General features: G+C 41.1%; 1 protein-coding gene across 1 annotated transcript; it reads left to right on the top strand.

Annotated features, from left to right (window-relative positions):
- The first annotated feature begins 10,831 nt into the window (after positions 1-10,831).
- LOC149141776 (uncharacterized) lies at positions 10,832-12,424 on the top strand. The gene has a single exon (XM_089451332.1). The coding sequence runs from the start codon at positions 10,832-10,834 to the stop codon at positions 12,422-12,424; it is 1,593 nt and encodes a 530-aa protein (XP_089307458.1).
- The last annotated feature ends 343 nt before the right edge of the window (positions 12,425-12,767 follow it).

The following is a 12,767-nucleotide window of genomic DNA, read 5'->3' as shown; positions in this document are numbered from 1 at the left end:
TGATTCGATCAGGTTTTGCCTTTTTCAGCAAACGCTAATTGGTCTGGCAGCAAAATGGTATATCGAATTGCTTAGAGCTTTGTTTGATAACTTCAGTACCCTAGCCACAACCTTTTTAACCCATTTTCAGTTACCCATAAGGTACGAAACGGGAACAGAGCTTCTTACCAATTTCAAGCAAACGACGGCCACTCACATATCCGATCATATTCATGAGTGGTGACATCGTCGTAGAATGGTAAAAGCATATGTTCCTGATCAGCTGTTGGCTGAATGGTTTATTAAGTCGTTGTTACCTTCTATTACGGAAGATGTGGCAAAGGGAGGAATCGTCACTGAAGAGCAAGTAATTGCTCATGCGCAATATTTAGACTTGATCTATACTCAGTCTGGCACGCTCTACGATAAAATCCCTGATGCTCCTAGACCGGAATTTTCCATTCCTCCCTCTCCTAAATCAAACAAAGACTCTCATGCCGGGGACGGCGTGATAGGAACGACCAGCACAAAAACTGTAAAAGCTAAGTCAAAGAAGGCGCGTACGGTTTTAGGTCAAAATGCAAATGAAGAACTTCTCACCTCAGAAGTAAATTTCGTATTGACTGACAAAGGCAAAGAAACCAAGCAACCAGGAGGCAAGAAGAAAAAGAAAGGGAAGAAGAAGAAACAGGAGGAGTCGTCCCCTGAAAAATCTTCTGCAAACCCTTCTAGAGATAGGAAACCAAATCGTCCATGCCTTATATGTGATGAGGATCATTGGACAAGAGAGTGTTTGTATAAAGCTGAGCTTAGAAAATTCTTCAAGAATTCAAAAACCTCGACAGTACCTATCTGTTTCCAAATCCAGGAACAAATATGGTTGCTAGTGACAATGCTTCCCTGTCCCAAGTGCTAATGTTGTTGGTTTCGAAGCAGCAAAATGATGCTTTGATATCGACAAGGAATAAATATTACGGGAATCCACAGCTGTCGGACAACAAGGCCAATGATCAACCCAGTAGTTCGACAACAACTTTGACCGAAGTTGTGCCACCCATCATTCCTGAACTAACGATAAAGCCGCCAAAGGGAGTAGTACACAAATCGACATTTAATCCTCGTGCCAGAGTAGCACAACATTATAATATAGTGGAGGATCTGGCCCAATTGCCATCCGCTATGTCGACACTTGAGGTACTGCAAAATTGCCCCTCTCAAAAGCAGGCTTTATTATCAGCGATAGGTGGGATTGACCCAACGGATTCCAATCTTGTGTCCTTTAATCACAAAGGATATGACCCTCAGTTACCAGCTCAACTAGCTTTCCTTATTCAAGTGAAAGCCCTCAACAAAACTGTTCATCGAACAATTATTGATGAGGGGGCATCTACATGTATTATGTCGATGAGTTGCTAGAAAACTTTAGGATCTCCACCCTTGTCGCAATCTTCGACAACATTAAAAGCATTTGATGGACGAACATACACCCCATATGGGATTTTAAGTAACTTGCAAGTCAAACTAGGGGGCAAAACAGTAGAAATAGATGTTGAAGTAATTGACGGAAACCTCGATTACAACATCCTACTGGGAAGGCCCTGGATATATGCTATGGTAGCCATTGTGTCAACCTACTTCAGGAAGATTGCATTTCCCTTTCAAGGAGGAATTACAATCATCGACCAACAGACATTTCTCCCCAACAGTTCACAAGTTACGGGAAGCATTCCAATGATCCACGGAAGCCCTCATTCGCTTCAAAATATCGGAGTGGGCCTACTAAAAGACCCTATATTAATGGGGACTTTTGCCCTACCGCCTCCAATCAATCTGGCGGAAGTGGCAACGATGGGAACCTGCAATATGATATCTTCTATTCAAAAGATCTCTGAAAACGATATTAACATGGATCATCTGCAGGTATTGCCTCCAATCCCAATGGAAATATTGTAGCAATCAATGTTTTCGGCATGGGAGGCGAACCCAAATCAACGCTCATCAAGCGTTTGGATAGATAGGTCTAAAGAATATGGTACCCCTTCAGATCCTTGGTCGCAAGTACATTATATAGACGAAGGAATTGTTCAGTCAATGATGATTGACGGGGCACCATGGGAAGATTACCACCATCGTTCCGATCTTCTGGATTACAAAGAAGATACTCCTGGTGACCATCATCATCCCTCGATTTTTGATTTTCTATCAAACACTGTAAACACGGTGGATTCCAAGCAAAACTTGTCCAATACTGAAGAGACTATCGCCATAAATATCTCGACCAAAACAGATGTTGTAGAGAATATTCATGTCAGAAAATCTTGTTCCCCTTCAGAATCTGGAAATATATCACGCTCTTTTTCACGAATTCAGAGATGTCCATTGCTTGGTCATATGATGAAATTCCAAGCATTGACTCGAGCATAGTTGAACACGAAATAAAGATGTATCCAAATGTCAAATCAGTACGACAATGGCTACGGCAGGTGCACCCCAAGAAAGCCGCTGCCATCAAGGCAGAAGTTGAAAAACTTCTCCATGCTGGTTTTATTTACCCGGTTCCTCTAACCGATTGGGTATCGAATATTGTTCCTGTAATGAAAAAACAAGGAACGATTAGAGTGTGCATCGATTATAGGGATGTAAATCAAGCTTGTCTGAAAGAAAACTACCCTACACCCTTCATTGACCAGATAATTAATGAATGCGCCGGATGTGAAATCTTTTCATTTATGGATGGATTTTCCGGGTATAATCAAATAAATATCCGCCCACAGGACCAGTCAAAGACTACATTTATTTGTCCGTGGGGCACATTTGCATATCGCAAGATACCCTTTGGTTTAAATAACGCAGGGGCAACATTTCAAAGGGCAATGAATTATGCCTTCCATGACATCAAAAACATCGTTCAACCATATCTCGACAATCTTCTGGCTCATTCGCGAAAGCGGATCAATCATCCGCAGCATTTGAGAGCGATATTTCTACATTGCCGACACTACAAGATACGACTCAATCCACACAAATGTGTGTTCTGTGTCAGTTTTGGTCGTTTACTTGGCTTTTTGCTCTCAAAGGACAGGATTCGTCTCGACCCATGTAAGGTTCATGCAATCATTAATTTGCCTCCACCTTCAAATTTGCTTCAGATTCAGAAACTCCAAGGGAAAGCAAACTTTATGAGGAGGTTCATTCCAAATTACGCCGAACTTGCTAAAGGTTATACTCGTCTATTGAAAAAAGAAGTACCCTTCGTCTGGGATCAGGTTGTGCAAGCTTCCTTTGATGCTTTAAAGGAATCCCTAATAAAAGCATCATTAATGTACGCTCCTAATTATCAAAAAGACTTTAACATGTATCTGGCTGCAGCGAATACGACCATCACAATGGTTTTAGTTCAAGCAAACAATGGAATTGAACATCCTATATATTATTTGAGTAGAAACTTAAATGATACAGAAAGCAAGTATTCCTACGTTGAAAAGCTAGCTCTCGCAGCTGTTCAAGCGATACAGAGATTTCAACACTATGTCCTCTTTTGAAAAACTACCATTCTATCAGATTGCAACCCCATGACTTATATATTGTGGTGACAGTTGCTGGGGGGAAATATTCAAAATGGATAGAAATTCTACAAGAATTTGATCTGGAATTTATAAAATCCAAATCGAAGAAATCCCTGGTTTTCGCGGAGTTACTATGCGATCTCCCATCGTCGTTCAACGATGCAACACCATAAGAAGCAATAGTGGACGAATCTTTGTTTCTGATATCTTCAAGCAATCCATGGTATGGAGACATAATAATCTATCTCCAATCCAAACATATAGGTCTAATACCTCCCTCTCGGAACAACGACGCATTCGATACCAAACAAAAGAATACATGATCGTCGGTGATACACTTTACCATCGTGGTGTCGATACAGTTCTGAGGAGGTGCCTCACCCACGAGGAGCCGAAAAAGTCCTGAATGATTGCCATTCAGGAGCGTGTTGGGGGCATCAATCTGGTTACGCTACGGTGTGAAAGATTTTACGAGCAGGATACTTCTAGCCAACAATGTTCAAAGATTGCATAACTGCAGTCAGAAGTTGCCATGCATGTCAAATCTTTGATGGAAAAACCAGAATACCACCCGCATCTCTGCAACCAGTAGTTCTTGTTGGGCCATTTTCCAAATGGGGCATAGATTTCATGACATGTAACCCCACCTTGGCCAGGGGGCATGGGTATATCATAGTCGCAGTAGACTATTTTACCAAATGGGCCGAGGCGATGCCTACATTAAACAACAGCGGCGAAACAGCTACCCTCTTCTTCTTCAATCATGTAGTCTCCAGATTCGGCATTCCACAGGCCATAGTCACAGATCATGGATCGCATTTTCGCAATCACATGATGGTTGAATTGGCTGCCAAATTAGGGTTGTCCCACGACAGCTCTACTCCATATTATCCGCAGGCCAACAGACAAGTTGAGGCAATCAACAAGGTCCTGAAGCGGATGCTGCAAAGGATGATTGGAGTCCATAAAAGGAGTTGGCACCTGATCCTGTACTCATCCTTGTGGGCATATCGGACATCGGTGAGGAATGAAACTGGGTTTACACCCTTTCAACTGGTGTATGGCCTAGAGGCAATCTTACCAGTTCAGTGTGAAATCTTGTCCCTCAAACTCGCGGTCGACCTTCTCCCCGGAACTTCAGAAGAGGAGGCTCATTTCTTGGAACTAATACAATTGGATGAAACCCATCGTGATGCCGCTTTGGCTAACGAAGCCCATAAGAAATGAGTCAAGGCGCAGTTTGACAAGAATGTCAAACCCCGTGTCTTCTCAGAAGGTGACCTGGTCTTACTTTACGACCAGGAATCCGATAAATTGGGAGCAGGTAAGTTCAAGTCCTTATGGATGGGCCCCTATATTGTTAAACATGTATTAGCAAAAGGAGCCTACGAGTTAGTAGATTATGATGGGATTCCACTAGCGCAACCTCATAACGGGTTGTACCTTAAGTGTTACTATGCTTGACTCAAGATAGTGACCCCTATGCTTTTGTTACATTTTTGTTTTTGCTAAGGGTAATTGTTTTGGTTAAGTGATCCACTTTTACGTTTGTTGCAGATGTCGGACCTATTGGAATCATTTGTTGGATATGCCGACGGAGCGAGTCGTAGTTCGCGAAACCTATCTTCTGCGGCCTGGGCCATCTTCGATCCAAGCGGCGAGTTAGTGAGTTTCAGAGGGGTATGTATTGGTCGGTCAACGAACAATATTGCTGAATACAGCGCGTTAATAGAGCTCCTCTCTGATGCCATTACATGTGGCATACGTCGACTCGTCGTCAGGCTAGACTCACAACTCGTCATCCTACAACTCACTGGTATCTACTCCATACGGAATCCAGCTATCTATCACATGTTCCTAAGGGTCAAGATTTTGGAAAGGCAGTTTGATTCTATTCAATATCAGCATATTTCCAGAAACTTAAACACATTAATAGACTCATTGGCAAATTATGTGTTAGATAGACATTTGCAACATTTATAACAAAGCATTTCATCAAATATTTGCATCAATATCACGTAACTCAACCAAAATAAAGCTCCGAAAATCAAAAATATATATATATATATAACTATTTATGGTTCATAAGTAATGTTCTGTAACCAGGACAAAACCGGTCAAATTACCCAAAACTCAAAATGCTGGGGGGAACCCTAGTCTAATGATGTTGGTGATAACAAGTCACTGCCTGTGCAATCATGCATAAAAGCCTAGTCCATTGACTCGGCACGCCAGTGGTATGTCGCTGCAACCTCAGAGGCAGCTCGTCGGTCCTCACGTCCGGAATACCGAGAGTGAGGCCTTCGATCTGATCCTGCAATGCTGAAAGAGTCTCAGCCACATCAAGGTCGCGAAGGATAGCCCTCCCCACAGCCTCTCCTACTGGAGCGGCAGCTGGTACTCTCAGACGTACTGCTGGCCGAACTGGTCCAATATCTACATGAGCACATGAGTTTTGATTAGTCCTGATAGAAGAAAGCACAAGAACATTATAAAAAGAAATGATAAACAAAGATATGGTCAGAGAATTTACCGATAGCACCCCACTGCTCACCAGCCGGCAACACCAAATCCGAGTCACCCCGAAAATCCATACCAGCATATGCATACTCAGAAAAAACCATCTCCTAGCGGTTGAACCACTCGAAGAAGGTATCAGAAAAGGAAACCTGGGACTGACCAGCATGTTGGGCCATAAGGTCGACCCATCTCTGCATCCGTGGCTCAATCGGTGGAGGTAAGCCAAGTGAAATGTACTGCGACTGCATCAACGGGATCTTTTCCAAGGCAAAAGCGGTCAAAATAGAACCATAGCCGAAGTTCTTGGATTTTATGCTTTTTACCTTAGTTAGTTGTTCTTTCATCACAGGGAGTACTGCGTCACACCAGTTGAACACCTTTGGTTCAAGACATTCCAAGGCGTACTGCATATAAGACCTGTTAGCCACGTGAAGAGCCACACTACCAGCCAGTCTAGCAAAAGTGAACAGAATGGTCCTCAAGGACCGATCATTGACATCTCGGATGTTGATCTTGCCGTCCCTACTTGGCTGAGATCCCTCTCTGCAATACCGACGAATATAATCTCTCACGGATTCGCCCCCACGAGTGGAACCTGATAATGAAAGAGGGGCACCACACCTCGATAAACTGGTCAAAAAATAGATGTCCACAACAGTCAAGGGGATAGATTTGCCTCTGATCTGAAACACCTGGTTGGTAGGATCCCATGCATCGAGAAGATATTGCAACAAGTTGATTTTTTGCCTCATGCTAGAGATGCGGAAAAACTTGAACAGGCCACAGTTCCGCAGTGCAGTTACCATAACCGGATCATGTAAAGAAAGCATGTCCTCTTCTTCATGCTCGTGTTCTCGCCATGTAACAACCATTTTTCTCTGATGAATCTCTGCAAAACAAGCAAGAGAAGAGTTAGGGTCCTGATTTGGCAAAAAACAGGCAAAAATTCCATGAGAAAACAGTGCAAAAATTTCCCTTCTCGCGCCCATCACACCCCCAGCAGTGTACTAGGTGAGATGCATATTGATTGGCCAATAGCCAAGCCAATATGCATCGCACCTTTCGATATAGGAAGGGTGCGATGGAGCCAGGGTGAATTTTTCAAACCCCAGAGGCTCAGAAAAACAGGGAAACATGCACAGAATTCAAAAAGGAAGGAATGCAACTGAAGAGCTTAGGTTTAGCTCCTACCTGGTCCAGACGGTGCCAAGAATCGTCCACAGAATCTCTCGGAATCAGCTGATGAAAATCAAGGGGGAAAAGCACCTCCAGAGCTCCAACAAACCAAATTTCAAATGAAATCGTAAAATGAGGGGTAAAAACAACTTTTAAATTACTTTTCATGTAATTCGAGTAAAATATTAGTGTTTTAGCTCAATTTTTAAAACATATATTGTTCATTTCTAATCGGTTTGATGAAGCAATTGAACAGGAAGTACAGCCTTTGAAGGAACAAAGTGGTTAGCGGTGAAATTAAATCGATGACCATTATCACGAGAAGTTTTTATGCGAAGTTCAAGCTCGTTAAAAATTAAACCTTAGCAATGAGCAAGCGTTCCCCCAGAGTTTAAGCTCATTAAAAAATGAACCAATTTCCAGTAAATAACCATTGTGAATGCATTATGATTAGCTTTTGAGCCCTGGTCGTGTTTTTACCATCACCTCCACTCTGTTTTAGCCGATCATTCACCTCCATTTGATTGTTTACCCCTTTTGAGGAACAGCTACGAAGAGTGATCCTGTTAGCCATCCTTGTGACACTACCATGATTGGAAAATTCCAAACCTTACATGGAATCAGCTGCTACCTAAAATTATCACTCGTTCCTCAAAAAACGAGTCTCCTTTAAGCTCTACTCATTTGACTTGTAAAATATGAAAAGATTACCGAGCAATTGGCCTCTCCAGCTCGTTAAAGCTACCGGAAGTGATATCCCTCCTCTAGATTTTAATCTTTTTGGACCTGAGGGATTATTACACAAAAAGATCGAGCGCTTGTTTTGTTCAGCTCGTTAAAATTATCGAAAATATTATTTTATACTTTTTTGGACTTAAGGGATTATATGACGAAAAAGGATTATTGGAGTTTCCTTTACGTCCCTTTCAGACTCTCTAACATTGAAAAGGACCGAGTTATCTTTGTCGTTAAACTCGTTAAAACTGAATAGCGACAAACTTGTCGATACAGACAAGAACGAGTTTCACTGTCGCTAGGCTCGTTAAAACATAGCGACGGGTTTGCCCGAAGGGAAAATTACAGAACAAGCATATTTTATCCTCCTCAAGCTTGAAAAAAATAAAGAGGTACTGGTCAGCAATGACTGGGGAAAAAATGGGAAGAAAACTTGAAGAAACTTTATTGGTGGCAAGTCGCTCTTGGACATGACACTTTCGCTCCACGTCCGAGTCAGGTTGGGTTATTCCATTCACTGGTCATATCACCATTGGTCCATCACACCATCCATATTTGGGGTTAACGCTACCAATCCATGTCAGTGTTGCTGGTATGTTCAAGAGAAGTTGCTCAGAGAATTCACCTGTGTCTCATCCACTGCAATACATTCACGCTCCATTCTTTCATGACCGCCACCCTGAACCCTGTATCAGCAAATCGTTTCGCCTCCAAAAATCATTTACTCTGTTCCGTGTCGTAGATGTGGGAATCATTAATGCCTTCCTATGATGGGTCACTTCTTGTCGACATCATCTCATTATCCAAGAAGTCAACTTAGGAACAACCCTTTTAGTAATTTGAAGCTTGCATGCCTCAATGGCAAGTTTCTCACTCTCAGCGACAGGTTTACATCAATGGCCTTCGACCGAAATATTTTGCGTGGTGTTCAACCCCAAGTCCTTTTTCACACCACGCGAATTGTACTATAGTACCTTGAGGGTCATCATCATCGGTGACTCCTCTCGCGCTTGTTAACAGCTTACATCATTGGCTAGTAATTAGGCAATGTCTTTCCATGTTCGACTCCAGAACATCTTTCACATGGATTGACTTGTAGTCTGAGTGAAGATTGGATGAGTTTGAAGACCCCAAATCTAGTTTCATCCATCTGGGTTGCGATATATTCAGGAAAATAAAGACATCAAATGTACATTGTTGTCAGAATCATAAGTCTGCCGCACAGACGGTTGTCTGTCTTATGTACATGAAAATGAATTTATAAAGTTGAGCATGGGAATGCCCGCCTCAGCTAGATCATCAAAAATACTATGAAGATAATGTATTGTATTGTATCTTATTACAGGTCGCCTTCCAGCTCGGAAAAACTTCAGATCCTCATGATAAAGCATTTCACCCGACATCAAAAGATTAACGACCTGATGCTTTAGGGGGCAACTGTTATAGACATTTTTGGGCACTCCAACCCCAATCATACATGTCCATAAACCAAGGGCTCCTAAGTCCCTAAAAGTGTTGTTCCATACCCTAAAAGAACAAGGTCAGCTGATTACATCATCTCCTAGAAGTTCTCCACAGGAAACTGCTTAGAACTGGTCAAAACTGGACCATACAGGTTGCTCAATGCTAAGGGTGCGATGCATACTGAAAAGCCCTTCTGTAGGGTGCGATGGGCGAGAGTGGACAAATGGCAGAGATAGTTTGCGAGGTGGATGATCATATAATCTTCCAGAAACTTCTCCTATGACACTTGCCTCTCTGAATTCACCCAGGGATGAGTAGGAGATCATCAATCTCCAAGTGGAATCAAGAACTATCAGAGAGAGGACACTAATCAAAATCCCAGAAGCTGACTCACCCCCCTGCAATCATCTATATATGGATCCCTCATCCCAAAGATCCAGACGCTGGAATTTTGTATCTTGTAAGGAAGCGCTGTTGGTTTCTTGGTGGAATATCATAGTGTTGGTGATCTAAGCTTTTCATTAGGTGAAAGAAGGGCTTTCATGCTGGAGGATGACGCTGGGTCAGAACAATTGGTTGTAATCCTCTTTGCTATTCTTGATATTAATAAAGCTATTCAAGTTTTCCTCCACATTCTTGTATGTTTGATGATATATGCATTTGTGTGATCAATATATATATGGTCCTATATTGTTTATGATTGTAGATCTATGTTCTTCGATAGTATCATGCTGCTTTGATTCCACAGGTGCTCTTTGAAGCTGGGTAGATGAAGGAGAAGCGGAAAGGATCTGTCAGAAGGGAGAGGAACCGAGCAAGGAACCAAGCGCAAGACTGAGGTTGGTGTCCTTAGATCCCCTCTTATCTACTTCTCATAAAGGAAAACGAAAGTAGCTTTAGTTTGTTTGTTTCTAAGATAGCTACCAGTCTTAGTGGGACTAGCAACTCTGAGTGGACACTCGATTTCTCGATAACATAAAGTAGCGTTTATCTACTCAGCAATTGTAGAACAAGAGCTTTTTGAAGGCTTCCTAGCTAGCTTTAGACTCTGTCTATAGTTTATAACTTAGGACCAGAACAGGGCTCTGATACCAGGAAAATTCAGGCCCAAGAGAGTAGCCAATCCCAGAAATCCATTCCGCAAGTTCAAATATTTAAAAAAGCGCAGGCAACCAAAAAGAGATAATGCATGTTTTATATGCAAACAAGAAGGTCACATCGCTAGAAAATGTCCCAAAAGCTCTTCCAACAAGTTGAAAGCATGTATAGAGATTGATGATATTGTAGATAATTGGTCAGTTGTTGATTCCCAGGATGAAGTATCAGATGTATATATTTTAACTGATGCTTCCTTGTCAAATACTGAGTTAGTTCCCGACACATGCCAGAAAATGAATATTTGCTATGATTGTTCTGAATCTGAGAATGAAATTGACTTGCATTTTAGTGATGAGAATAGCTCCGATGACTACACTATTGAGACATCTGAATCCATTTCAGATGATGCTTTCTCTATTGTTCCCTCTCTATCTACCGATCGAGATACTAAGAATTCACACTCCGTTTTAAATTGTCTGCCTCCACAATCCACGTTGAATTCTTTTTGTCCTTACCCAAAGACAGTTTCTCAGTCATCTTCATCTTTGCCCGTTCCCACATCTGTTAATCTCGATGAAAGTTCTTTTCTCAAAAAGATTGTTAAAACTAACAATCTTCTCTATATTCCTATTGAAGTTCAAGTTAAAGGTGAAGGGATCACTGTGGATGCATTCATTGATACAGGTGGCTCCAATAATTTAGCTCGCCCATCTTTATTCAAAGGTTTATGGAAGCCTTTACAAAATATTCTGATTTCTGAGACCATTGGTGGCTCCGTCAATCTCACCCACTATGTTCACAATATTTCTTTAAAAGTTGGGGGGAGTATTGTAAAAATTCTTGCAATTCAGCACTATGATGCCTCTGCAAGTTTGTTTCTTGGAATGTTGTTTATTAATTCTGTGTTTCCAGTTACAATTAGTGATGACAAAGTTATTCTGAATATAAAAAGGAAGGCAATCTCAGTTCCAAGATTTACTTTGGCTAATTCAGAAGCCAGAAAAGAACATAGCCAAAAGAAGGCCGACATGAAAAGATCCCAGAATACTTCTCATAATTGGCAAGAAGTATTGCATATTTATGAAGAAAGGATTCAAACAAAATCAAAACAAAAGGCAAACAGAAATCCTGATTGGTCTCTTGAACAAATGACTATTTATGATGAATTGTTGAAATGTTGTTCTGAAACTCCTCAAGCATTCTGGAATAAAGAAAGTCCTCAACAAGAAACAATTACTCTGCATGACAACAGGGTTACAGGAAAGCTTATACCCTGTACTCCATTAGATGAAAAAGAAATCAAAAATCAAATTGAAGAACTCTTAAATCTCAAGTTAATCAAACCTAGTTCTTCTCATTATTCTTGTTCTGCTTTCCTACTAAGAAATCACTCGGAAATAGTTAGAGGAAAAGATCGAATGGTTATTAATTATAAGCCATTAAATGAAATCACGAAGGGCTTTAATTATCCTCTGCCCCGCCAGGAAACAATTATGCAAAAAATCCAGAACAGCAAGATCTTCAGTAAGTTCGACATGAAATCCGGTTATTACCATATACAAATCAAAGAAGAAGATCGTCATAAAACTGCTTTTACATGTCCCGCAGGATTTTACCAATGGAGGGTAGTCCCATTTGGTTTGAAGAATGCTCCAGATTTCTTTCAACAGCGAATGGACTATATTTTCGGTAAATATGATTTTATTTTTGTCTATATTGATGACATTTTGATTCACAGTCAAAATCTTGAATCACATATGAAGCATTTACAAATATTTCTTGAAGAAACAAAGCAGCATGGTATTGTTTTGTCAGAAAAGAAAATGCTTCTATTTCAAGATAATATTGATTTTTTGGGTATCCATGTTATCAATGGCAAAATTTAGATGCAACCCCATGTTTTAACAAAATTATCTGAATTTCCCGATCAGTTACAGGATACTAAAATGATTTAGCGATTTCTATGAATACTCAACTATGTGCATAAATACATTCCTAGATTGTCAGAAAAAACTGCTCCAATCAAAATACTTTTGCATTCTGGATGGTCACTAGAGGCCATAGCAGCAGTTCAATTGTTAAAAGCTGAATGCAAAAATCTCCCAGAGCTCAAACCGCCAGGCAATGGATTTCTCATCCTTCAGGCTGATGCGTCCGATAATTTTTGGGCAACCATCCTTTTTGAAAGAAAGGAAGAAACGGGAGAAGAAATTTTATGTGCATATGCAT

This window comes from Pinus tabuliformis, chromosome X, assembly GCF_031772625.1.
Source record: "Pinus tabuliformis cultivar Carrire ecotype Pingquan chromosome X, CPIR1, whole genome shotgun sequence".
Taxonomy (NCBI): Eukaryota; Viridiplantae; Streptophyta; class Pinopsida; order Pinales; family Pinaceae; genus Pinus; species Pinus tabuliformis.
The sequence above is the reverse complement of the archived record's forward strand: the minus strand, read 5'-3'. Positions and strand labels throughout refer to the sequence as shown.

Excerpts from the sequence above, each read along its gene's own strand:
- LOC149141776 (XM_089451332.1), top strand. The coding sequence starts at position 10,832 with ATGAATATTTGCTATGATTGTTCTGAATCTGAGAATGAAATTGACTTG.